The 27,387-nt window shown below is 40.1% G+C and overlaps 1 protein-coding gene across 1 annotated transcript in view; it reads left to right on the top strand.

The window, feature by feature from the left end:
* The first annotated feature begins 13,693 nt into the window (after positions 1-13,693).
* AOAH (acyloxyacyl hydrolase) overlaps positions 13,694-27,387 on the top strand; it is a 184,338-nt gene continuing 170,644 nt past the window's right edge. The window contains exon 1 of the mRNA XM_055590397.1: positions 13,694-14,168. Coding sequence (XP_055446372.1) covers positions 14,042-14,168 — 127 coding nt within the window. The 5' untranslated portion in view covers positions 13,694-14,041. The remainder of the gene's footprint in view (positions 14,169-27,387) is intronic.

The following is a 27,387-nucleotide window of genomic DNA, read 5'->3' on the forward strand; positions in this document are numbered from 1 at the left end:
TAACATATTCCCAGATTAGGACATGAATATCTTTGGAGGGCCATTATCTAGGCTACCACACTGAAAAATGAATTTCACAAACAATTCTAAATTAAAGTCACCACTTCATCCTCTGCAAACATTCCCTCATGGCAGGGAAAAGGGAGACTGCCTCTTCTCTGAATGACCATGATAAGGTATTCAGCAGATTTTAGAAAGGTGAAAAGAGGAATACAAACTGAAATAACAGAGCTTGCTCAAATATGCAAAGAAAAGTTGCAAAAGAACTCTGATGTTACTGGTACAAACTGGAGGGAAGAAATGAAAGCCAGTATATGACATTTGGTGTGGGGAAAGATCGGCCCTTGGGCTGGAGTTTCCTGAACATTGCTTAATGACAGCAGCCAGACACAGGGCTGATGTTCATTTTGACTGCCTTGCCTAGCAGGAAGAGCTTCTATCACAGTGTTAATACGGAAATAGCTGTGCCCCAGATGGTAAAAAATCTGCCTGCAATGCAGGAGACCCAAGTTCAATCCGTGGGTTAAGAAGATGCCCTGGAGAAGGGAACAGCAAACCACTGTGGTATTCTTGCTTGGAGAATCCCACAGAGCTGCCTGGCAGGCTACAGTCCATGGGGTAGCAAACAGTTGGACACAACTGAGTGGCTAACACTTTCACTTCACTTTCAAACTTTACAAAATTTCTCAACCCAAGGGGATAAGTTTAAAGAGGAAAACACCAGTTTGTAGGAATTTCACATTTGTGAAATACAGAATAAGAAGTTGAGAAAAGTAAGATCTTCCAAATTATGGGTTCTTGACCTAGGACCCATGAACTTCCAGAAAATAAATAAGTGGGTTTCAAGGGTCTATGATGCTTTAAAATTCACATGTAAAATTTGTTTTTTTAGTATGTTTGTATATGTGCTTTTTTCCCAGGAAAAAGATCCATAGTTTTTCATCAGATTTCCAAAAGGGTCTATGACTATAAAATAGAAGATATTTTATATCAGGTGATCAGAGAAAAGGCCTCATATCATTAACTTACTGATACAAGAAGTAGTTTCATTTTATCTATGAAATGTACTTAAAAATCAACATATGAACCAATCTATGTGAACTCTAGAGCTCAGCGTCAGGACCACTCAAGGGCAGAGTAGTATAAAGGATGCCAGCTTCCTGCCCTGTGGAAGTGGTAGGTTTGTGAGTTTCCCAAGGAGGTGTTCTCCCTACAGCTTCTGTTCTGATCATGTGAATGAATAATGACAAAAAAGCAAAAGTGACTCAGTCAAGTTCAGTTAGGTTCAGTAGCTCAGTCATATCCAACTCTTTGCAACTCCATGGACCTCAGCACACCAGGCCTCCCTGTCCATCACCAACTACCAGACTTTACCCAAACTCATGTCCATAGAGTCGGTGATGCCATCCAGCCATCTCATCCTCTGTCATCCCCTTCTCTTCCAGCCCTCAATCTTTCCAGGCATCAGGGTCTGTGCAAATGAATCAGTTCTTCGCATCAGGTGGCCAGAGTATTGGAGGTTAAGCTTCAACATCAGTCCTTCAAATGAACACCCAGGACTGATCTTCTTTAGGATGGACTGGCTGGATCTCCTTGAAATCCAAGGGACTCTCAAGAGTCTTCTCCAACACCACAGTTCAAAAGAATCAATTCTTCAGTGCTCAGCTATCTTTAGTCAGTTGTGTCCGACTCTTTGCGACCCCATGAACAGCAGCACGCCAGGCCTCCCTGTCCATCACAAACTCCTGGAGTTCACCCAAACCCATGTCCATTGTGTCGGTGATGCCATCCCACCATTTCATCCTCTGTCGTCCCCTTCTCCTCCTGCCCTCAATCTTTCCTAGCATCAGGGTCTTTTCAAATGAGTCAGCTCTCTGCATCAGGTGGCCAAAGTATTGGAATTTCGGCTTCAACATCAGTTCCCCCAGTGAACACCCAGGACTGATCTGCCTTAGGATAGAGTGGTTGGATGTCCTTGCAGTCCAAGGGACTCTTAAGAGTCTTCTCCAGCACCACAGTTCAAAAGCATCAATTCTTCTGCGCTCAGCTTTCTTCACAGTCCAACTCTCACATCCATACATGACTACTGGAAAAACCATAGGCTTGACTAGATGGACTTTGTTGGCAAAGTAATGTCTCTGCTTTTTAATATGCTGTCTAGGTTGGTCATGGCAAACCATTTCAGTATTCTTGCCTCGAGAACCCCATGAACAGTATGAAAATATGCTGAGTTGGTCATAACTTTCCTTCCAAGGAGTAAGTGTCTTTTTACTTCATGGCTGCAATCATCATCTGCAGTGATTTTGGAGCCCAAAAAAATAAAGTCAGCCACTGTTTCCATGTTTACCCATCTAGTTGCCATGAAGTGATGGGGCCAGATGCCATGATCTTAGTTTTCTGAATGTTGAGCTTTAAGCCACTTTTTCACTCTCCTCTTTCACTTTCATCAAGAGACTCATTATTCTTATTCACTTTCTGCCATAAGTGTGGCGTCATCTGCATATATGAAGTTATTGATATTTCTCCCGGCAATCTCGATTCCAGCTTGTGCTTCTTCCAGCCTAGCATTTCTCACAATGTACTCTGCATATAAGTTAAATAAGCAGGGTGACAATATACAGCCTCAAAGTACTCCTTTTCCTATTTGGAGCCAGTCTGTTGTTCCATGTCCAGTTCTAACTGTTGCTTCCCGACCTGCATACAGGTTTCTCAAGAGGCAGGTCAGGTGGTCTGGTATTCCCATCTCTTTCAGAATTTTCCAGAGTTTACTGTTATCCACACAGTCAAAGGCTTTGGCATAGTCAATAAAGCATAAATAGATGTTTTTCTGGAACTCTCTTCCTTTTTTGATGATCCAGCGTATGTTAGCAATTTGATCTCTGATTCTTCTGCCTTTTCTAAAACCAGCTTGAACATCAGGAAGTTCACGGTTCACATATTGCTGAAGCCTGGCTTGGAGAATTTTGAGCATTACTTTACTAGCGTGTGAGATGAGTGCAATTGTGCGGTAGTTTGAGCATTCTTTGGCATTGCCTTTCTTTGGGATTGGAATGAAAACTGACCTTTTCCAGTCCTGTGGCCACTGCTGTTTTCCAAATTTGCTGGCATATTGAGTGCAGCACTTTCACAGCATCATCTTTCAGGATTTGGAATAGCTCAACTGGAATTCTGTCACCTCCACTAGCTTTGTTCATAGTGATGTTTTCTAATGCCCACTTGACTTCACATTCCAGGATGTCTGGCTCTAGGTGATTGATCACACCATCGTGATTATCTGGGTCATGAAGATCTTTTTTGTATAGTTCTTCTGTGTATTCTTGCCACCTCTTCTTAATATCTTCTGCTTCTGTTAGGTCCCTACCATTTCTGTCCTTTATTGAGCCCATCTTTGCATGAAATGTTTCCTTGGTATCTCTAATTTTCTTGAAGAGATCTCTAGTCTTTCCCATTCTATTGTTTTCCTCTATTTCTTTGCACTGATCACTGAGGAAAGCTTTCTTATGTCTCCTTGCTATTCTTTGGAACTCTGCATTCAAATGGGTATATCTTTCCTTTTCTCCTTTGCTTTTTCCCTTCTCTTCTTTTCACAGCTATTTGTAAGACCTCCTCAGACAACCATTTTGCTTTTTTGCATTTCTTTTTCTTGGGGATGGTCTTGATCCCTGTTTCCTATACAATGTCACAAACCTCCATCCATAGTTCATCAGGCACTCTGTCTATCAGATCTAGTCCCTTAAATCTATTTCTCACTTCCACTGTGTAGTCATAAGGGATTTGATTTAGGTCATACCTGAATGGTCTAGTGTTTTCCCCCACTTTCTTCTATTTAAGTCTAAATTTGGCAATAAGGAGCTCATGATCTGAGCCACAGTCAGCTCCTGGTCTTGTTTTTGCTGACTGTATAGAGCTTCTCCATCTTTGGCTGCCAAGAATATAATCAATCTGATTTCGGTGTTGACCATCTGGTGATGTCCATGTGTAGAGTCTTCTCTTGTGTTGTTGGAAGAGGGTGTTTGCTATGACCAGTGCATTCTCTTGGCAAAACTCTATTAGCCTTTGCCCTGCTTCATTCTGTACTCCAAGGCCAAATTTGCCTGTTACTCCAGGTGTTTCTTGACTTCCTACTTTTGCATTCCAGTCCCCTATAATGAAAAGGACATCTTTTGGGGGTGTTCTAAAAGGTCTTGTAGGTCTTCATAGAACCATTAAACTTCAGCTTCTTCAGCGTTCCTGGTTGGGGCATAGACTTGGATTACTGTGATATTGAATGGTTTGCCTTGGAAATGAACAGAGATCATTCTGTCATTTTTGAGATTCCATCCAAGTACTCCATTTTGGACTCTTTGTTGACCATGATGGCTACTCCATTTTTTTCTAAGCGATTCTTGCCCACAGTAGTAGATATAATGGTCATCTGAGTTAAATTCACCCATTCCAGTCCATTTTAGTTTGCTGATTCCTAGAATGTCAACATTCAGTCTTGCCATCTCCTGTTTGAACACTTCCAGTTTGCCTTAACTCAACCATATTTAAATAAATTGATTTGTCATAAGGCACTTGGGGTCCACTGTGAGTCCACAGAATGTAAACTCAGTGAGGATGGGAATCTGTGAGTTTTCTTAACTTCCATGCCTGCAACAGCACCTGGCCATAAGGAAATCTGTAACAGATGATCAATAAATGTGTTGAATGACTCAATGAAGAGTTTTCTAGAACCCTATGAAGACTGTTCAGTTCAGTTCAGTTCAGTTCAATTGCTCATTCGTGTCTGACTCTTTGTGACCCCATGAATTGCAGCACGCCAGGCCTCCCTGTCCATCACCAACTCCTGGAGTTCACCCAAACTCACGACCATCGAGCCAGTGATGCCATCCAGCCATCTCATCCTCTGTCATCCCCTTTTCCTCCTGCCCCCAATCCCTCCCAGCATCAGAGTCTTTTCCAATGAGTCAACTCTTCACATGAGGTGGCCAAAGTACTGGAGTTTCAGCTTTAGCATCATTCCTTCCAAAGAACAACCAGGACTGATCTCCTTTAGAATAGACTGGTTGGATCTCCTTGCAGTCCATGGATCCAGTCAAATCAGGCTGACTTTTTAATTTCCTTAACAATTAATAGGAAATTTTTTGGTTTTATTTAAAAGCCACATATGGGAACTAAATGAAACATTGTCATATTTTATTATAATTGTTTTCATGCTGAATGTCTGAAAGCTGTTTACTGAAAAATCTTGTCTTTCATCAATACAATATTTCCTTATATTTTTATTAAAATTTACATATGAAAGAAAATGCAGAGAAAGGACCACTACTTGATTCTTTCCATTAATAATCATGTAACTTAGGACCTCTGACTCCATGAAAGTAAAAGATCTAAGTTTCAGAGCCAACAATGTGAGGATTAAAGTTTTCTGCTGTTGATGATTGAGAATGAACTATTTCCTGCATGGTGGAATTCAAGGACGTCATTCATGGTGCTATGTGTTAATGGGATTGTCTTTAGTATAGCTGGTTGAAGCCTGGCACAGATCATTTCCACATGGGTATCTTGAGTCAGGCCCGCCTTCTAAACCCACAGGTCTGTTTTAAAGTCTGAGCACTTTCTCACATCAAAGAGTGGAAAAGAAATTTCTGAATCAAAAAATAAGTGGATTTCTTATCTCATGGCCTGCAGCCATAAGGTATTCTAACCTCCTGGGAGAGATATCTCACCAGAGCTCTTAAAATGAGGTGCCAGATGGTTGCTTTACCTCCACTGGGCAGTTTGCAGGGAGATGCCTCAAAGGAGCCGGGCGTACAGGAAACACCCGGGTAGATGGTTCCATTCTTTTTGACTTGAATCCTGGGAGGGTAGGGGTGTCGGTAAGACAGAACAGCGAGATGGTATCTCCCGAGAGGCTAAACCACTCCTGAAATGTATTCCAGCAAAGCAGAAAACACCAGGGGAAGCAGATGGTCTAATTAATGACTTCAGGAGAAGACAGAGGGATGATGGTCTGAAGAAGGGTCACCCTTGATCAGAGCAAACTGGGCAGGTTCATAGTTTGCAGGGAAATCAACTCTGCCATCTTATTAAAAAAAAGCATGACAAATTGGGAGGAAATTGCATGACTGTAGACTTCTCTCTCTGACAAGATAACACTCTCACTTCTTGTTTTTTTTGCTACACAGATATAGGACTGCCTTTCAAATCCTAACTCGGGTGCTCAGCCTCCTTTGCATCCTTTGCTGATATGATTCCGCAGCATTTATACTAGGGTTTAGTTCTGAACACAAAATTGTATGCCTTTAATGCTTTTCCTTTTGCATAATACTCCTGAGACCATGCTAAAAAGTGTCATCTGTTCCACTGTATTGCCATAATATCTTTAAATCTTGCACAGCATTTTTTATAATATCTTTAAAGTTTTTCTTTTGGCTTGCTCCCCCCTTTCCCCCCATGATTCATTTATTGAATACCTGCCATGAGTAGGTGCATACTCCACAGTGGTAGAGCTAAACAACTTGACCTCAGCATCCAGTGGTGGGGGTAGGGGGGAAGAAGTAGCAGACGCCCACACTAATGTCCAGGCTACAGAGGCAAGGGCCAGTGGAGGCTTGCCTGAAGTGTCTTGGTAACACTGAGAATGGATCAAACACTTGTGCTTGGCAAGGGACACAGGAGGTTTTTGAGAAGAAGTAAACTTGAACAAAAAGGAACAGTTGTCCTGGAAGATAAGGAAAAGGATATTTCAGACAGAGTGAAAGTTCTTGCAAAGGCACTGAGGCATGAACATGTCTAGGCACAACACTGGTAATTTGATGCCAGCAGAACACCTGGGAAAGTGATGAGAAATGTGACTGAATGCATGGAGTCTCAAAATGATGAGAAGACTTGTGAGCCCTTCCAAAGAATTCACTCTTTATTTGGTGGACCATAGGGAGCCATGACGGGTTTGTAAGCATCAGTATAATATGATCTACTGTGTTTTTTTAATAAGATTACTATTTTTCTTCAACTCTAATTTCATCTTTAATAAAACTCCTTGTATCTTTCTTTTTCTCTAAAAGCCCATATTATCATAACATAAGGTCATTCATGGATATATTTATTCTGGTTATTTATTTTTTTTAAATCTATTAAGGTATATTCATCCCTCCCTTTGCTTCCCTTCCATCACCTTCCCTTTGGAAGCACTTGGCAGGAGTCTGGATGTGGATTTGGATGCAACATTGTAAGCATCTTGCTCTGTGCCGGATACTGTGTGAAGCAATTTCATGATCGTCTCTCCTTTTCCCTTACTCTCTGTCTACTAACTCTTGACACAGTGACTGGGGATATCAGGGAGAGACCTTTGAACCGAATGTAGAACTCCAAAGAAGCCTGTAATAGACTGCTCTGAACTCATTGTGTGCATCTGGGGCTCATGCAATAAAATAGTATACACTTAGCTCAAGATATGACAACCCACTCCAGTATTCTTGTCTGGAGAATCCCAGGGATGGAGGAGCCTGGTGGGCTGCCATCCCTGGGGTCGCACAGAGTCAGACACCACTGAAGCGACTTAACAGGAGCAGCAGCTTAAGACAAGTTCTCAAGGTCTCCTTATATTTAGCCACTTTGCCTCTGAGATCATTCTGCAGCTGCAATGTCCTACATCTTCCACATGTACCTTGAAGCTGCTTTTAGCATTTCGTTCATGGTTTGCTTGAAGCTTAGTGAATTTTATTTACACTTCTTCCATGAAAATATCCCCAGAAGAGATTTAACTAATCCATATTTTTCAAATGTAGTGGCAAACTCCCTAGTAAGTCAGGACCCTGGCTTACTCCCAACAGTCCCCTGACCATAGGTTAGCTTGTCCCATTTCAGTCTCAGCTGTGATTTTCATGAAAGTTTTTGCCAATATGTTTTTCCATGAGCTGTCCGGAACAAGAGTTAGAGAGAAAAGTGCCTTTAGGGAGCATCTGCTGTCCATATTTTAAAGAAAACACCACTGGGAAGAATAGGACGAGTCAGTGTGCCTCGTTCCATCTTCCAAACGCCCATAATGCAAGGTAATCAAATATATACAATTGAGAAAGAAAAATATTCACATATATTTATGTATAATACACATGGTAGACAGTTGCCTCCCAATAATTCTTTCTCCTTCTGCTTATAACTCTGGATTTTCACTGAGCATATTGCCATCAGAATAAAGACCACCTGCCCCAGATTCCTTAAGCTAGGAAGGCTTATATGACTATTTCCCAGCATCCCTGGTAGCCATGTGTGGCCAATGAGATGTATGCAAAAATGATGGGAAGATTTGGAAAGAAGCTCTTTATAAAGAAAGGTATATGCTTCACTAGCCTTCTGCTTTCTTCTATTGCTTCTCTGGAACATAGACATGATGGCTGGAGCTCTAGCAGCCATATTAGGTCTAAAATTTTCTGCCCTACTAATTCTAAGATAGTCGAACAGAAAATTAGAAGCTTGGGTGCCTGAAGACACCATGGGACAACCTAACAGCCCTAAACTGCCCACTCTGAACTTCTTTTATCTAAAAAAATAAAAGAATGAATGAATGTGCTTCAAGCTTATTTCACCTGTTTATTTTATTCTGTTTTGTGCATTCAAACTCTACTTTATACTTTGCAGATCTAGGTAAAACTAGTTTAAGCCCATATCCCCCCCCCTCCCCCAGTCTATAGCATACAGGAGTCTAAAGCATATGAGACTATTTATGTGAACATGTGAAAGTCCAAAGCCCTCCCCAAGATACCCGTGAATCCCTGAGCATATAAACTCCGGGTCCCTCTGCCTCTGGACCTGTTACTAAGTTCTTTGCTCTGCCCAGCTCTGATCCAAACATGAAACTCATTTCCTCATTGATTTCCACAAGAATCCATTCAGAATCTGGGCAAAGCATCATCTCTCACATGGCACAGCAAACAACTTCCTCTTCATATCACAACTTCCTATTAGCTCAGGGCTTTTTGTCACCCCCATGTCCCAGCACTTCTCTGTTGGCTCTTCAGTCAGCAAGACCCCAGTATCTCATCTGATTCTGCTTCTCCCTTCTCTGCTGCTGTTTCCTTCCTTCTATATTGTGTCCAAATTCTACTGCCTCACTGCTGAAAAGCAACTCGTGCCACAGTTCCTTTTCCCAAATTTACCATCAGCTGACCAGCAGACAAAAGAAGTTCATTTAAAAGAATTCACTCTCCTTAGAAGGCAGTTGTAGTTACAAATGGCATACCTCTGCCAGCAAGTGTGAATGTATCTCTAAAAGTCTTAAGAATGTCAGAGTGTGGGAATGGGGGATATGATTAATGGGGAGCAAGAAAGGAGTGTTGGAGTACAGAACTCATTGTGTGTCTGGGTCACAGTGTTGCTGCCATTGCTACACTGTTAACACATTGAGGATCACTGGCTTATTTTCTGGGGGGTGTCTTTTCCTGCTGGAAGTTACCAGTGTACCTCTTGGGGTGATTTTCCACATTCTCTCTTATCAGGTGGTTACTTCCTACAATACATCTGCAAGTTCTCTCCCTCCACTGATAATACCCATGGCTGGCCACTCCTCTAGTGTGTTCTGAATTTCTACTCTGTATCTACTTAAGTGCATAACTAAAATGGACATCCCTTTAAAGTTTCTGAGAAAATGTACAAAGTAAAACATGTTAAAATTCCAATACTGGAGAAGGATAGTGTTAATTCATTGTTAGTTTTAAATGTATCTAACACTGTTAGTTTATTTTAAATTCATGTTGTCTCTGTAATCCTCATAATTTTCCTATGATATTTGGCATCATATAACCCATTCTATAGTTAAATAAGCTGATACTCAGAGAGGTGGATCAGCTTGCCCAAGAACATACAGTAAAGTGCTAAAACCATGATGAAGATGAAAGCTCACCTGATCCTAAGCCCAGAATGCTTTTTTACAATAATTTTATTTATTTATTTATTTTTGGCTGTGCTGGGTCTTCATTGCTGTGCGAGTTTTCTCTCGGTGCAGCGAGTGGGGACTACTGTTTAGCTGCAGTGCTTCTCATTGCTGCGGCTTTCCTTGTTGCAGAGCACAGGCTCTAGGGCACGTGGACTTTCAGTAGTTGCAACTCCTGGGCTCTTGAACACAGGCTCAATAGTTGTGGCACACGGGCTTAGTTTCTCTGCACATGAGGGATCATTCTGGATCAGGAATGTCTCCCGCATTGGTGGGTAGATTCTTTACCGCTGAGTCACCAGGGAACCCACCACCCCTCCACCAGAATGCTTTTAATCAGCCATGCATGCACCCTTCTCCTGAATTAATTTAGGATTTCCGTAGCAAGGAACAGAAGAGACTGAATGAAAGTAGAATAAATAAACTCTGACTGTGGAGGAGGGGCCAGCGAAGGATCTGGGCTTGGTTTGAACAGACAGTCACCGCAGAAAGTCCTGGGAAGCCAGAAGCATGGAGACGGATCCTTGGTGTCAGAAAGAGGAGAGAGAAAGTCAGAGAAGAGGTGCTTTCGAGAGAGCACCGGATTTTACAGTGTCTTCTGTCACCCAGGTCAGTTTTGTTTTGGGTTTTTGTTGTTTTTGTTTTTCTGATTAAGGAACTTGCTGTGAATGAGGTGATGGAGGCCAGTTCAGTTCGAAAACTAATCAGGAAGCATATTCAGACAGAACAAGCCACAACAAACCACCAGTGTTACATTCAAGAATTTACAAACCCTCAGCCTTCTGCCAGCAGGACAGACTGTGATTCGAATCCAAACGCTTCTGGTGAAGTAAGTAACAAAGTGCTTCAAGGAAGAAATCTCATTTTCTAAAAAAGAGATTTTGAGAAAATCAGAATTGGAGCCTCTGACAGCAGGAGGTCCTCAGGGGACATATACAGGGTCCAACAAGGGGTTTTTTTTTGTGTGAGAAACCATGCCATAGGTCCAGGGCCTTTCAGCAAGTTGTACAGAGATTCTAGGCCATGTGCACTCAGTGCTCAATGAGATGGCCAGGGGAGAGGAGACCAGGAGTCTGAGAGAGCCTGTGCAAACGGTAGGGCCCACCGCCTCCACACCCACTTCCACCTCCACCTGGGCAGCTGGAGGGAGGGTTTGTTTAGCGGTGTATGGGCACATGCACTCCCTTCAGTATCAATTAGCAAGTCATTTCCTGATTTCTGTGTTCCTCTTTTGACCCTGCTAACTAAGAATTCACCCTTCAAGCATGAAAATCACCTCTGGTTAGGGAAAACCCACTATATGTTGACATTCCCCTGCAGCTGAGGAATTTCAGCCCTGGAAATGGCAAAGGACTGTCTCCACTGCAGAACTAAGCCCAGGATTCCCAGTACAGCCCACCCTGCTTGAAGCCTAAGCATCCAGTCTACCTCAGGACCACGATTCCAGGAGTGCTTGTGGGTGAAACTACCTGAGTTCATGCACACATGACCATGGGTCTAAAACTTGCCCACTGTCTTAACACTGAGAAATGTCCCTCACCCTGAGGTGGCCCAGTCTGGCTCACAGCTACATACCTAGACTAGGAGACCCTCATGAGCTCCAGTTTGTTGTTGTTGTTGTTGTTTAGTCACTAAGTAGTGTCCAACTCTTCACAACCCCATGGACTGTGGAACTCCAGGCTCCTCTGCCCATGGGATTTTGCAGGCAAGAATACTGAAACTGGTTGCCATTTCCTCATCCAGGAGATCTTCCCAGCCCAGGGATCAAACCTGCGTCTCCTGCATTGCAGGCAGATTCTTTACTGCTGAATTACCAGGTAAGCCCCAGCAGGCCCAGAGCCTGTGCCGGTGGCTCTTTCTGAACCTATGCAAAGATTCCTCACCCACCTATTGTTAGCAAACTACCCTCTGTGTTTCTGGAGGGCTGTCTTGCACACAGATGGTGTTCAGTAAGTGCACCCTTTAATAAATGCAGGCAGTATCATTTTCCTATATCTTGGCCTGCAACTACTGTGAATGTCTTATAATAATTCTCTTGAAATCTGGCCTCGGGTGCAGATTTCCTCATACTCCTGCTGGGATAGCAGTAACCAAAACTTTGTTTTACCAAACACTTCTTGCAGGGCACACTGCTTTATAGCATGAATCCATTGTCTATTTTAGTCCTTCCTAGAATCCTGAGAAATATTATTATCCCAACATAAATGAGGAAACCAAAGTTTAGAAAGGTTCCACCACTGGTCTAATACTTGACCTAGAAGTGAACATCAGACAGGATAGCTGAACAAGTATCTTTTTGTCTTTGCAGGCAGTACTAGTAATAACTCTGATTCTGCCTCCTCAGGAATTCTCTAGAATTTCCCTAGGTCCTGACCCCCTCTGGTGGTCCTGGTGACCTCTAGAGCTTCCCTTGGCCACAGGGTCAGGGACCTTGCAAACCAGCAGATCAGCCTCAAAGGAAGTCAAGGGCCCCTGATGAGCAAGACATTTTTGGTAGTCATTGACCCAGCCAATGCTGGGGACTTAAGAAGGGAAACACTCTGGTGTTTGTCACAGATTCAGAAATTTGACAAATTAGCATTTGTTAAACTGATGCTTTCTCAAGGAATCTTCAAACCATAAAAATTGGTATCTCCTACATCCTAGAAAGAATACAACTCTAAAATTCTACCTGCTATTTCAAATGTTACTCCTTAAGTAAAAGCAGGGGGAGGAGGAGAAGAAGAAATCTTTACCAATTTTGATTTCTAGTAAATGTTACTAGAAATATTATATTTAATTAAATATTTAAAGCAATTAATTAATTTTTAATATTTTTATGTATTTGGCTGCTCCTGGTCCTAGTCACTGCATGCAGAATCTTTAGTGACATGGGAACTCTTAGTTGCAGCATATGGGATCTAGTTCCCTGACCAGGGATAGAACCCTGGCTCCCTGCTTTGGGATAGTGGAATCTCAGCCACTGGACTGCCAGGGAAGTCCCTTGATAGCTTTTATAATATTTTATAAAGTTTATAACAAGCTTTCGTCAGAGCCTAATAAGGGAGAATGTTAATTGCTTGATCCCTAGGCCCATCAGATTGCAGCCCTTTGCCCCAGTCTTCTTATCTTATTGGATAAGAAACGGCTTGTGACTTTGCTCTATCCTATTTTAGAACAAAGCATTTAGATTATATGTCTTTATCTACAGTCTGGTTGAGTTTTCAGTTAGTTTTTTTTTTTTTTTTTTTTCTTGTAAAAATAGCATTCGGTTCTCATCTTCAAAGTAGAAAATCAGCCTCTCAAAAATGAATGAATCATTCTCAGGTGAGGGATCTGAACATACTTTGAAATTCTTCAGAAAAGAGATGTATCATACACAGCCAAGTAAAAATGAATTGACTAATTTCAGCTCATTTTTTTCTTATTAGATTGAAAATCCACCAGTGCCAAGTGCCCAATGACTATCTCATTGTTCATTTTCTGAACACCAATGAAAGGCCCTGGGAAAACTTGACCCTTGAAGGAATAATCCAACATCTCCAAAGGAAAGCAACTACTTGACCAGAACATTCTTTAACCACCAAAGGAGCCTGATCTCACCATATAAAACAGTTTAGAGCAAAACTATATAACTTCTGAATATAACAGATGGTAATTTTTACAGTCTGAACACTGCTATCAAATTGCTAAAGTGTTGTGTGTTTGTGGTTGAGGTTTTCTTCTTCAGTTTTACTTTTAGTTTAGCTTTGTTTTGCAAGAAAGAAAGAGGAAGAGCTGCCTAACCAGTCCACAGGATGATTCCGGGAGGCCTCAAGGTTCCTAGGGTTCACCGCCACTGACTTCAGCCAGCAAGTGCAAAAGCATTCTTGGCTGCCTCAGCTGCAACCTGTGGCAGCTTTTCCTTCAGTTTGCAGCTTAGAAGAATTGTGCACCAGGGGCTCCTCCAGCTCTTCCCAGACCCAAGATGTGCGGCTCCCTGTCTGGGTTCTGTGTAGTGAAAAATGTGTATGTGAGTGTGGTGAGCGTATGTTAAAGGACAGAAGAGAAATGGAGAGAGACTGATCAGTTCTTGGGCCTCAACTTCAGCATCCTTCAGTCTGCAGCTTCTGTCACCAGCCTGAAGTCTCCTGATATAATAGCTCCGAGATGAAGACTCCTCTGAAAATCATTATGGCTGCTCCTGTGTTTTTTCTCCTGACCCTTCATACCTTGGCCTCTTCAGGCTATGGCAACTGGCCTGACACCAGACACTCCAATGGTCATACCTGCATAGGTAAGTAATTATTCTGTGCATTTTTTTAAAAAAACAAACTCAACTGTTTTTACTTTTTATTTACTTCTTTTTTGATATATAAATTTATTTATCTTTGGCTGTACTGGGTCTTCATTACTGTGCTCAAACTTTCTTTAATTGCATTTAATGGGGGCTACTCTGTAGCTGTGGTGGTCTGGCTTCTCATTGCGGTGGCTTCCCTTGTTGCAGAGCATGGGCTCCTCAGGTTCAGTAGTTGTGGAATGCTTGCTTAGTTGCCACGAGACACGTGGGATCTTCCTCAGGTATCAAATCCGTGTCCCCTGCATTAACAAGCGGGTTCTTAACCACTGAACCACCAGGGAAGTCCTATTCTGTGTATTTTTAATGTGAACCTCATGGGGTCAAATTCTTGGCTTTCATAGAAAACCACCAATTTAATGGCATCCATGGCCAAAAGAATCCAGTTAAAGTATCAATAACCTCACTAGCAGAGAAAAATTTTGAGTCTTAAAGTAAGCATTCACTCTGTGTGCAAATATGCATGTATAGAATTGTGCTATATAGTTGCTAGCTTGAATTAAAAGTGTTCCACCTCATTGGTGATTGAAATCTTCTCCCCTTGGATGGCAACTATAAGAGCCTGAAATTCTCAACTGCCTTTCAGGACAACAGGCAGCATTATATATCAGAAAGAAGGTAGACTTTGACCTTTGAACTGCTGCCATCCCCATCCTCTGCTCCATCCTGTACAATCTGAAACTTTGAGCAACTTACTTAACACTTCCATGCCTCTGTGTTAGCACATAATACCCACTTCATGGGGATGCTGTGAGAATTGAGATCATACATGTAAATTTATGGTGTTTGCACACAGTAGGGATTCGGCAATCTTAGTTTTGTTCTTTCTGTCAGTGAGTCCAGAGTTGACAATAAACAGTCACCTGAAAACATTGAACACTGGCTGAGATAAGGCTCTTTCACTTAACTTTTATTAGAGTATTTTATTTCCAAGTTGTTGTTCGGTGTTTTTGTTTGTTTGGTGTTTTGTTTGTTTGTTGTTGTTGTTGTTTTGGAGAGGAGTAAAAGTAGGGTAAGACCTTTGATATTCATATCATACCTGGAGATTCCCAACAGGCTTTCACAGGGTCAGTCCATGGAGCCAAAGTCTGAGTAGTAATTATTCAATGAGCAGATCCCAGGAAAAGAGCCAAGAAAAGAACTCAAGGGATAAGTATTGTGGCCATCTCTTACAAATGAAAAATTTGGATACAGAGTGTGACACATAAATTATTTCTGGAGACTGTAGAGAAAATATCTGATTTAGTCCTATTTCTTGAAAAAAAAAAAAATCATGATTTCCAGTCATTATACATGGTAATTTTAAACCATTATCCCTGGTTTAAAAGTCTTCTTTTAAATTAAAACCTTAAGGCCCAGATTCCATGCGAATCTATTCTTCACAGACCTGGAAACAGAGATCTGTGGTCCCATTGGAAACATGCCTAGGAGGTTGTGCCCACTCAATATTTGGTTCCATCCAATAATTATTTACCACCTTCTTTTTTCTCAAAACAAATACCTCAAGCTTATAAAATGAAATGCTCTTGAGAAAGGCTTAAGTGAAATCAGTTTTATTTTTAGGATGGTTGAACTGAGATACTTGGTCTTACACTTCCATAAAGTAGACATAATATACTCATTTCCTTTCCTGCCCCATTCCCAATGAGGCACAGAGAGTTAGCAAGAGGTGTTGAGGGGAGGATCCTAGGATGTGGTTGTTTTGATTATATTTTACCACAAAACAAATTTTAAAATAGCCATTTTGTCATACCACAATTTTGTGGGTCAAGTGTGTGCCTTCAGCAGTTGTGGCGGTGGGAGGTATGTCCTGAAAGGGGACCTGGGGATGCCCTTAGTCACCGGCCAAATGTGGAAGTGTCTTAGAAAGCAGCAAAGTAAGCTCACTCCACTCTCAGCTGGTGGTAAGAGGGAGAGCCTCTTGGAGAGGGTGGGAGTAAAGGAGGAGTTGCCGGTTGGACTTCTGTTAATCTCAAAAATTTTCAGATGAAAAAGCAAGACTATATGCCTTCCAACTCATTGGCTCCCATAATCCAGAGTTTGCACATAAGAGAGCAACTCACACAGAGAGGGACTCTCCTTCTGGCTGTCAATCTAACTTCCTAGAAGAAAGAATCTGGGCTAAGTCTTTAGATCAGTGAATAAGAGGCAGGTGGGAGTGAAGAGAGCTCACAGTGCAGATGTGGCTGCCAGTTTCGTGGAGGGAGGTGGCAATGCTCATGGAAGTGGGGACTGTCGTGACTGGAGAGATGCTCCACAAGGAGCCACTGTAGAAGTTACTGAGTGACTGAGCCAACATCCCCATCATAAACAAACAACCGCAGTGCCTATGCCAGGAAGAGCCTTTGCAGTGGGAACCAGCCAGCAGATCTGGAGGGCATGGCCTTGAACATATTCCAAAACCAGAACTAAGCCATGCAAAACCCTAATGGCCTCTTTCCCTAGTTTTACCATAATTTCTTTGCACTGAACTATACATTTCATTTGATCACCAAGCAAACTCTGATTTTACTGTGCTGGAATGGGCAGGGCCTCTTTCTGTTGCTTTTCAAATGTTATGAAATCAATATTAAGTCATGGTTATTTTTGCAAAACATTATTTTCTTTACATGGATGATTTAGGGGCAAAATAATCCTTACATTTCGAAGTCATTGACATTTAAATGTATTCATTGACTTTTGAGGTTGTTTTTGTTTTTTGTTTTTATTTAAGCCCTATTTGGTGCTCAGGAAGCTTTTTAAAGAGTTAAAAAAAAAAAAAAAAACCTTTTTTCCATTATTCATGTTTGGTTAAGTATATAAAATGCCTTGGGAGTAAAGTTAAAACCAACCCCCACATCACACATACAATGGTCAGGGATGACTTTATGTTTGAATGATAAAGAGGAAATGATCCTAAGCATTCAGCCAGCAGGAATGGTAAAGTAACAATGTCACTGACAAAAATAGGAAAGATTTAGACAGAGCCAGCAGAGAAGGTTGAAAATCTATGATAACAATTTACATGGACAGAAATTTTATTTTCTCTATTTTTCTATATCTGAACACTTGTTCATAAACCATCACAGTCACTGCTGAGGACAGAAAACATTTCATCTTTCCACTCGTGGGTTTAGATTTAGTCTCTCCGGATAATTCAGGGCTCTTTTCCTGCTCCCCTCTCTGAGGGTTGCTCTCGGTTCTTGGGGAGAGACTGTGTGTCTCCCTGACACTTACAGTCCCCGGCCCTCAGAGCTCCCACATGGAAGTGTCATTCATGGCTGGTGCAGCTCTTTGGCTGGTATTGGCAGTCTGCAGTCACTCCCTCCGATGCCTGCTCACCTTCACTCTCACAGGCCCTGCTGAGGCTCGAGGTGTAGCCATATGCCCTCTGGTTCCCAGCTGCAGCTTCATGCAACCCTCTGCACTTTGTCCCTCACTTTCCCATTTCCCCTCTCCTAAATCCTCTACTTTTATTTTTAGATTATCATAGAATTTAACCCCAACCTTGGCGCAGATGGTAGGTTTACGATCACCTCGATTTTTCACTAAGCTCACATCTGCCTTTTGTTTTTCTGGCTTGTTCTGGGGTCATACCCCTGCAGAGAAGACCCACAAAGACACTCTAGAGAGAGGGGCACAATTCTGGGGAAAGATCCCAAAGTGTGCAAAATTGAAAAACAGTGGACAGTATGCTTTTCCTCAAGAAGAAAGTGAATAAATTCTTTTCTGGAGGGAAAGGGAGACACAGTAAACTAGATTATAGTTTAAATATATTATGAGAAAGAGGGAAAAAAAAATGTCGCAAAACATTAAGTGGAGTGAAATCCCCCAGAAGTTATAATGTACCCACCTCTCTGATTATATAGCTGTTGTCCCAGATAGGATGAACAGCGAAATGCCAATTGTGGTTGTGTGGTTATCTGTGAGTGATGAGGTTACAAATGATTTGTAATTTCTTTTCAGCGCTTTCTGAATATTCCACATTTTCTAGATGAGCTTGCATAAACAATAGTAAGACCTGGTGGTTAAGAGTAAGAGAGCTTGGACTCTGGGCTCAGACTGTCTGGATTTGAGTCCTAGCTCTGCCTCTCTGTACATACGTGACATAAGGGCACAGCTTCACCCTCTGTACCTCGTGTCCCCTGTCTATAAGATGAAATTACATGGGACCTGCATCCTAGGACGGTGTGGAGGCTTAGGTATATGTTCATACCTCTGTTGTGTCTGACTCTTTGCAACCCCATGGACCTGTAGCCTGCCAGGCTCCTCTGTCCATAGGATTGTCCAGGCAAGAATACTGGAATGGGGTGCCATTTCCTCCTCTAGGGGATCTTCTTGACCCAGGAATGGAACCCTGGTATCTTACATCTCCTGCATTGGCAGACAGGGTTTTGTTTTTCTTTTCTTTTTTTTTAACCACTGAGCCACCTGGGAAGCCAGGGTGATGTGGAGTAAATACACATGAAGGACTTACAACTGTGCTCAGTACATAGTAAGCACCCAAAGGAGTTGTGATTATGAACTCTTTGAGAAATCAGTAAAAAACAATTGAAAATATGCTATAAAAGGCCTAAAATTAAACCTAATATAAAGCAAAGAGGCCCGAGCAAACTGAATAATTACTTGTCAATCTTTATCTGCGTAACTACAAATTCTCAAATCTTGGCTCTCTTATTGAAAGATGCACTTATGGGGAAAAAAAAAAAAAGTTCATAGTTTATTAGCTTTCTATTGCTGTGTAATAAATTGCCATACATTCTTCAGTTTAAGACAATGTAAATTTACTGTCTCACAATTTCTGCACATGAGAAATCTGGACATAACATAACCGGGTTCTCTGCTCAGAATTTTACAAGGCTGAAATTGAGATGTCAGCTGGGGTTGCAATGTGAATTGAGACTCAGGTCCTCTTGCAAGTTCACTGGTTGTTGGCAGAATTTAGTTTCTTGGATTTTCAGGACTGAGGTCCCATGTACTTACAAACTGTCAGCCAGGATCACTCTCAGCTCTTAGAGGCTGCTGCTGCTAAGTCACGTCAGTCGTGTCCGACTCTGTGCCACCCCATAGATGGCAGCCCACAGGCTCCCCCGTCCCTGGGATTCTCTAGGCAAGAACACTGGAGTGGGTTGCCATTTCCTTCTCCAATGCATGAAAGTGAAAAGTGAAAGGAAAGTCGCTCAGTCGTGTCCGACTCTTTGCGACCCCATGGACTGCAGCCTACCAGGCTCCTCCGTCCATGGGATTTGCCAGGCAAGAGTACTGGAGTGGGGTGCCATTGCCTTCTCCCTCTTAGAGGCTACTCCTTTACAAAGGAAGTTAACAACATACCTATTTCTTTAAGAACAGCTAGAGGGAAAAAAAAAAAATCCTCTGTTTACAGGGTTCACCTGATTATGTTGGGTCCAATAAACTTGACTAACTCAAAGTAGACTAACTAAAGTCCTTAACTGCATATGCAAAATCTCTCTTATCCTGTGTGCTAGGTCGCTTTAGTCATGTCCCACTCCGTGCGACCCCATGGACTGTAACCTACCAGGCTCCTCTGTCTATGGGATTGTCAAGGCAAGAATACTGGAGTGGGTTGCCATGCCCTCCTCCTGGGAATCTTCCCAACCCAAGTCTCTTATGTCTCCTGCATTGGCAGACAAGTTCTTCACCAGTAGCAACAAATGGGAAGCCCCTCTCTTATCATAGAACATAACATAATCACAGAAGTGATATCCAATCACATTCTGAGGTTCTGCCCTCACTAATCTTGTCATTCTGCCAACCACTCATAGAAATGATTAAAAAAGAAAAGTTTCCAAACTAAATGCTAAGGAGTATTGCAAAAGAGAATGTATGTGACTGAATCCCAAAGTGATTCACCAAATAGGCATGACTATATAGTGGAAATTAATAGATGAAGAGAATGCTGTGGGTTGAGGGTTTTTTGTTTTGTTTTGTTTTGTTGCTGAGGGGGAAGGGGTTGATAGTCAAGATTTTTTCTCCCGGCCTTCACACTCAGAATTTGAAAAGAAAAACAAATTACTCCATTATTATTCCCTTTCTCTCATAAACTAATTGTTCTTCAATGTTAACAAAGAGGACAAATCTTCCGAATCTTTCCCTGGACAAAGTCCTTTTTTTAAAAGTATGATTCCCACAATTTAAAAATGTCAAATGTAAATTAAAACAGATTAGATTGCCCTTTAACATAAGCCCTAGATTCTTTCAGATATAAACAAGTGCAAGAGGGAATTCTGATTATTATGGTATGAGGGGCTCGTGAGCCCTCTGTGCAAAAGGCCAAGCATAACTGGAAAGACTGTCTTAAGCAACCATTTTGGGACACTAAAAATCAACCATTGGACCACAGTGAATTGAGGAATGTTTATTCTTGAAAAACTGCTTGCACTTCAAGAAGAACAGTAAAACTCTGACCTTTTTGCCTGAGGCTGCTCCATCTACCCTGGCCCTCAGCTTAGTTAGTAAGAACAGTAGTTTCATTACTGTGGAGCCGTCTGCAAAAACCAGCAGGTCTACTGCTAATGGGACAGGCTTGATTCAGCCAGGATTCAAAGATGGCTTTGTTGGCTAAAAGTGATGGACTCTGTTGGGAATTAACAAGGAGAACACGCAGTTTGCTAGCTTAAGGTTTTGGCCCTAGGTGAGACAATGACGATCAGCCAGAAATTTCACAGTGAAGCCCTAGTAATGTGAGCATCATAGAAGGCCAAGATAAGGTCTCCACACATCCCTGACTGATTTGGAAACTGTGCAAGTGTTGGGAAGACCTGAAAGAGCCTAAGAAAAGTGAAGCCAACTTAGCCGCAACTTTGAATGTATTCACCAACCCATTTAAATTCATTCCCTTTTTTTCATAAAATATAAGAGGAAAGAATACTTTCCAGATCATTCCATCTTTTACATTAATATCAAATCCAGACAAAGACATCACAAGAAAAGGAAATAAGAGACTGATATCCTGTATGAACATAGACACAAAAATCCTTAAAAAACATTAAAAAACTGCATCCAGCAACATATAAACTAGGTTATACCCCATGATAAAGTACCATTTATGCTAGGAATGCATGGCTGTTTTAAGATCTGAAAATCAATTAATAGGATATACCAGATTAGTAGAATAGAAGCTATAACTACATTATCATCCTGATAGAAACTGAAAAATAATTTGACAGAATCAATCACCCATCCATGTTAAAACCACTCAAGAAGTTATGAAAGAAAAAGGAACTTCCTTAACATGATAAAGAGCATCTATGAAAAGTTATTACTAATGTTATATTTAATGAGGGAAGACTGAATGCTTTTCTCTCAAAATCAGAAACATGGTAGATGTCTATTTCACCACTTGTACTTAACATTGTTTTGAAGATTCTATTCAGCTTAATAAAGAAAGAAAAATAATTTAAGCAAGCAAATTGGAAAGAAATAAGTAAAACAATATTTTCAGACATGTTCCTGAATATATAAAATCCTAAGGTATTTACCATAAAAGTACTAGAATTAGCAAGTTTAGCAAGGTGGTAAGATTCAAGATTAATATAAAAATTTATATTTATTTATATTAACAGCAAATGTTTAAGAACTGAAATTAAGAAAACAATTTCCATTCATAATATGATAAAAATAGGAATAAATTTAACAAAAGAAATGTAATTACTCTATACTGAAAACTATAAAACATTGTAAAGAGAAATTAAAGGTGCTTTACAGAAAAGGAGAGATACTTCAGGCTAATGGATCAGAAGACTCAATAGTGTTAAGATGGCAATACTCTGCACATTGATCTAATAGACTAAATACAATTCCTTCAAAATCCTAACATCTTTTTTTTTGTAAAAATTGGCAAGCTGATCCTAAAATTTGTATGGAAAAGACAAGAAGCCAGAATAGCCAAAAATTTCAAAGAAACCAGTTAAAGAGCTGACACTATCTGATTCCTTACTCCAAATCATACATAATTATTAACTCAAAATAGATCTTAGACCTCAAGGTGAAAACTAAAACTAAAAACTTTCAGAAAAAGTACAGAAGAAAAATCTTTGTGATTTTGGACTGCATGAAGACTCTTAGATATGAAATCAAAAGAACTATACAAAAAGAAAATACAAGTTGTACTATATTAAACACTTTGTTCTCCAGAAAACATCATTAGAAAGTGAAAAGAATATTAAGAAACTATATTCACAAATCATATAGACATCACTATAGCAATTATTATTTTAGTTAACACAAATGATAATTTTCACTTTCAGAATCCAAAATTTTAATGTATGCACTGTGATAGTCAGCAGTGTATAAATTTCAAATTTCAATAGATCTGGGTAGGAATCACTAGCTAGCCCATGAGCAGTTGAATCACTACTTGTCTGAAAGGCCTCAGGTATATTGCTTAACCTCTCTGAGTCTCATATTTCTCATCTGTAAAATGGGAAGTACCAATCTCATGAGGTTGCTGTGAGAATTAAATGAGATATAGTTTGTGAAAACACCTAGTAGAGAGCTGAAAGAACAAAGGTATTTTCATAATTTCCTTAAGCTTATTGAAGTAGAAGGCAACTATTAAAAAGCTTATTCAATGAGATATTGTTTGATAAAATACAATTTATTGTTTTTTTTTTGTAGCTATAAAAGAATATATGACTTCCATAGAGATTTTAGAAAATACAGATATTTTAAAAGAATGTAATGAACTGTAGTCCCCAAACTCAGATGATCACTATTGATATTCAGGTATATTTCCTTGCAAAACCATCTAGGTTTATATTTATAATGAGTTTAGATGTTGTTTTATTGTTTTATTTAATTTCTAAATTTGGATTGTTAAGTAGACAAGTAAAAGTAAACACCTTTTTCTTTCAACAAAATGTGAGAAATTTGGCAGTAGTAAGCTGTTGCTGGCAGGTGAGAACTTCTCAAGTTAGCAATTAAGTTTGTGGATAAAAATGATTGGGCATAGTCTAAGATTATTTTTCTATCTATCCATTTACTCATTATTTGTCTACCCTTCTTTCTATTCATCCATCTGTCCATCTATCCACCCACCCATTAATCCATCTTTTTCTATCCATCCATCCTCTATCTTAAAATTCAAATATAAAAGTAAATGGAAAAATAAAGTTATACTCTTCTGAAAGAAAATCTGATTGGTTAATTTCTTTGATAATAAGATCTGACTTCGCCATTTAGGTTTATCAGATCCGATCAGATCAGTCGCTCAGTTGTGTCCGACTCTTTGCGACCCCATGAATCGCAGCATGCCAGGCCTCCCTGTCCATCACCAACTCCCGGAGTTCACTGAGACTCATGTCCATCGAGTCAGTGATGCCATCCTGCCATCTCATCCTCTGTCGTCCCCTTCTCCTCCTGCCCCCAATCCCTTCCAGCATCAGAGTCTTTTCCACTGAGTCAACTCTTCCCATGAGGTGGCCCAAGTACTGGAGTTTCAGCTTTAGCATCATTCCCTCCAAAGAAATCCCAGGGTTGATCTCCTTCAGAATGGACTGGTTGGATCTCTTTGCAGTCCAAGGGACTCTCAAGAGTCTTCTCCAACACCACAGTTCAAAAGCATCAATTCTTCAGCACTCAGCTTTCTTCACAGTCCAACTCTCACATCCATACATGACCACTGGAAAAACCATAGCCTTGACTAGACGAACCTTTGTTGGCAAAGTAATGTCTCTGCTTTTGAATATGCTATCTAGGTTGGTCATAACTTTCCTTCCAAGGAGTAAGAGTCTTTTAATTTCATGGCTGCAGTCACCATCTGTAGTGATTTTGGAGCCCAGAAAAATAAAGTCTGACACTGTTTCCACTGTTTCCCCATCTATTTCCCATACAGAGGACATTTTTCATAGCTTGAATGAACTATATCTGCAGCTCCAACATTTGACAAAAATGTCTATGAGGTACACAATAAGATAAAGAATTTTACCTCAAATGTTGTATAGGCAAAAGAGTATTGAAAAGAACAATATTTCAACTTGCCAATTGTTTCTGAGCATATTAGTTTTTAACAAGATCTCTCTAAGTGAAATTGTAGTAGGTAGAATTAAAAGGTAAGTCCTTTTAAAATATTTCTCAGAAATTGAGAAAGTGAAAGTCTCCATTGATTGGGCAGCAAATGTTTTTGCAACTCAGTTTTATCAAGTTTTTTGCTTTCAACACAATTTAGGGACACAATAATTTTCAGTGATTGATCACTTTCAGATTTTTGACATTTAACTCAGAGGAGTTAAAGAATTGAGTGATACCACCATATCAGAAGTCCTTGCAGTCTCTTTTACTTATTTAAGTAAGCATGTTTTCTCAGCTGTTACCTCTTTAAAAATGAAAAATAAGAACATTGGGGTTAGCAGATGTAAGCTTTTATATATAGAACGGATAAACAACAAGGTCTTACTGTATAGCATAGAGAACTATATTCAATATTCTATGATAAACCATAATGGAGAAGTGTATATTTAAAAAAGAATGTATACACATACATATATATATATATCTGAATCACTTTGCTGTACAGCAGTAGTTAACACAAATTGTAATCAACTATACTTCAATTAAAAAAAAAGACATGATACTTTACATGAACCTTGTGTCTTTACAAGAGTAAGTAATATTTTTCAAAAGATACAGGTATTAATTGAAATAGTCCAACCATCTCATTAAAAGATGGAATTCCAAGAAAATTTTACCTTTATTATTTAGAAATTGTTTATCAAATTGACAATACATATTGCTTAGATAAGTTAATTTTACTAATAAAGAAAACTCTATCCAGAATTTTTAAAATACTTTCAGTGTTTTATTCACAAGAAAGTAAAGGTTTTATTTAAATTTTATACATATTTTTAGTGTGAAAAAATACCTTCAACCATAAAAATACATTATATTGGGATAAAACTCTAGTGGAAGTAAAATTCAGTGAAATAGACTTTTCACTGAAATATGAGTTCAAGGAAAGGGATTATCAATGCAAATTTTACACTGTGAAAGAAGAATTTGATTATATATTTTTAAAGTAGATGAGAGTAAGTAAAAGTCATTATAATATTTAGATTCTTTTGGATACATATGGAAGATTAATGTAATTTTTCTATTGTAATATTTACAATCTTCCTGGGATTGTACCCCTTGCAACTAATGGAACTTATATCCCTTAATAATACTTTAACATCCATTAAAATGTAAAAGGGTACATAGCTTTTCAAATTTCTTTTAGGGGTTCAGAGCAAAATGTTTGAAAACCATTAATCTATATTCTAGTGGAAAAGGAAATGGCAACCCACTCCAGTATTCTTGCCTGGAGAATCCCAGGGACAGAGGAGCCTGGTGGGCTGCCGTCTATGGGGTTGCACAGAGTCAGACACGACTGAAGCCGCTTAGCAGCAGCAGCAGCATATTTTAGAGCATGAAGCTGGTGGTCTGTAATCTGAGCTTCAAGCCTCTTCATGATCTATCTCCTTCCTAACTTTCTTACTCTTCCTTTCCCATGGAGCCTGGGCTCTAGTCTTGGCCAGCTCTTCTCATTCTCACATTCAAATCTTTAGAAATACGGCTACTCTCTTCCTGAAGTCCTTTCCTGCCTTTTTTCTGTCAAATAAGGTCCTCCTATCTTATAACACTGAACTCCTCCAGGAAAATGTCACTACTTACCAAAGGCAGTGTTAGTTTCTTCTTCTGATGTGTTCCCAAAGCACTAATAGGTCCCGCCACCAAACACTTGCAGGTTGCAATAACTAGATTATTTTTCTAATCTTCAGCATTTCCTAGTGTTCTGTGCTTTCTCTCATTCTTTGTATACTCAAGCCTCTGAGCACATAGTGGGCGCTAGTAAGTATGTGTTGAATAAGAACAGGATGGATTGACTCCCAGTGTCCTCATTGTCTTTTCCTTATCATTGTTTTTTATATATTTCTAAATTAGCCAAGCACACTATTCTGTATTTTGCTAATTGCCTCTTGCTGCTTTGCTTGGACTCTGCCCCCACTTGGATGCCCTTAGCCTTGTTCTCACCAGTAATTGTCCAATATAGTGCCTCTTTCACTGCCAGTGTTTTTGGGAGAGATGGCAGTTTGAAACTCACTGAGCATTTTCTCATAAAAATAATATTCCAGGTGATGATTGGTTTAGGATACAGAGCCTAATCTGCCCAAATACATTGAAAATACAAAATATCTATAATAAAAGTAAATTCAACCATAGAAAAGGAAAAAGATTAGTGATGTTACATGTTTTTCTTTTTTTTTTAATTTTATTTTATTTTTAAACTTTACATAATTGTATTAGTTTTGCCAAACATCCAAATGAATCCGCCACAGGTATACATGTGTTCCCCATCCTGAACCCTCCTCCCCCCTCCCTCCCCATACCATCCCTCTGGGTCGTCCCAGTGCACCAGCCCCAAGCATCCAGTATCGTGCATCGAACCTGGACTGGCAACTCGTTTCATACATGATATTTTACATGTTTCAATGCCATTCTCCCAAATCTTCCCACCCTCTCCCTCTCCCACAGAGTCCATAAGACTGTTCTATACATCAGTGTCTCTTTTGCTGTCTCATACACAAGGTTATTGTTACCATCTTTCTAAATTCCATATATATGCATTAGTATACTGTATTGGTGTTTTTCTTTCTGGCTTACTTCACTCTGTATAATAGGCTCCAGTTTCATCCACCTCATTAGAACTGATTCAAATGTATTCTTTTTAATGGCTGAGTAATACTCCATTGTGTATATGTACCACAGCTTTCTTATCCATTCATCTGCTGATGGACATCTAGGTTGCTTCCATGTCCTGGCTATTATAAACAGTGCTGCGATGAACATTGGGGTACTCGTGTCTCTTTCCCTTCTGGTTTCCTCAGTGTGTATGCCCAGCAGTGGGATTGCTGGATCATAAGGCAGTTCTATTTCCAGTTTTTTAAGGAATCTCCACACTGTTCTCCACAGTGGCTGTACTAGTTTGCATTCCCACCAACATGTTTTTCAAAAATAGGTTTCTGAGCTTCTATTTTTAAAAAAGAGTCATGGAAGATACGTTCTTTACCCTATGATGGTCCCAGCAGGTGGGGTAGAAACTAACATGAAACATCTACTCTGCGCCAGGCACCATGTACATTCTATGTGTTGTATCACTTAATCCTCACAAGAATTTTGCCAGGTT

This window comes from Bubalus kerabau, chromosome 8, assembly GCF_029407905.1.
Source record: "Bubalus kerabau isolate K-KA32 ecotype Philippines breed swamp buffalo chromosome 8, PCC_UOA_SB_1v2, whole genome shotgun sequence".
Lineage (NCBI taxonomy): Eukaryota > Metazoa > Chordata > Mammalia > Artiodactyla > Bovidae > Bubalus > Bubalus kerabau.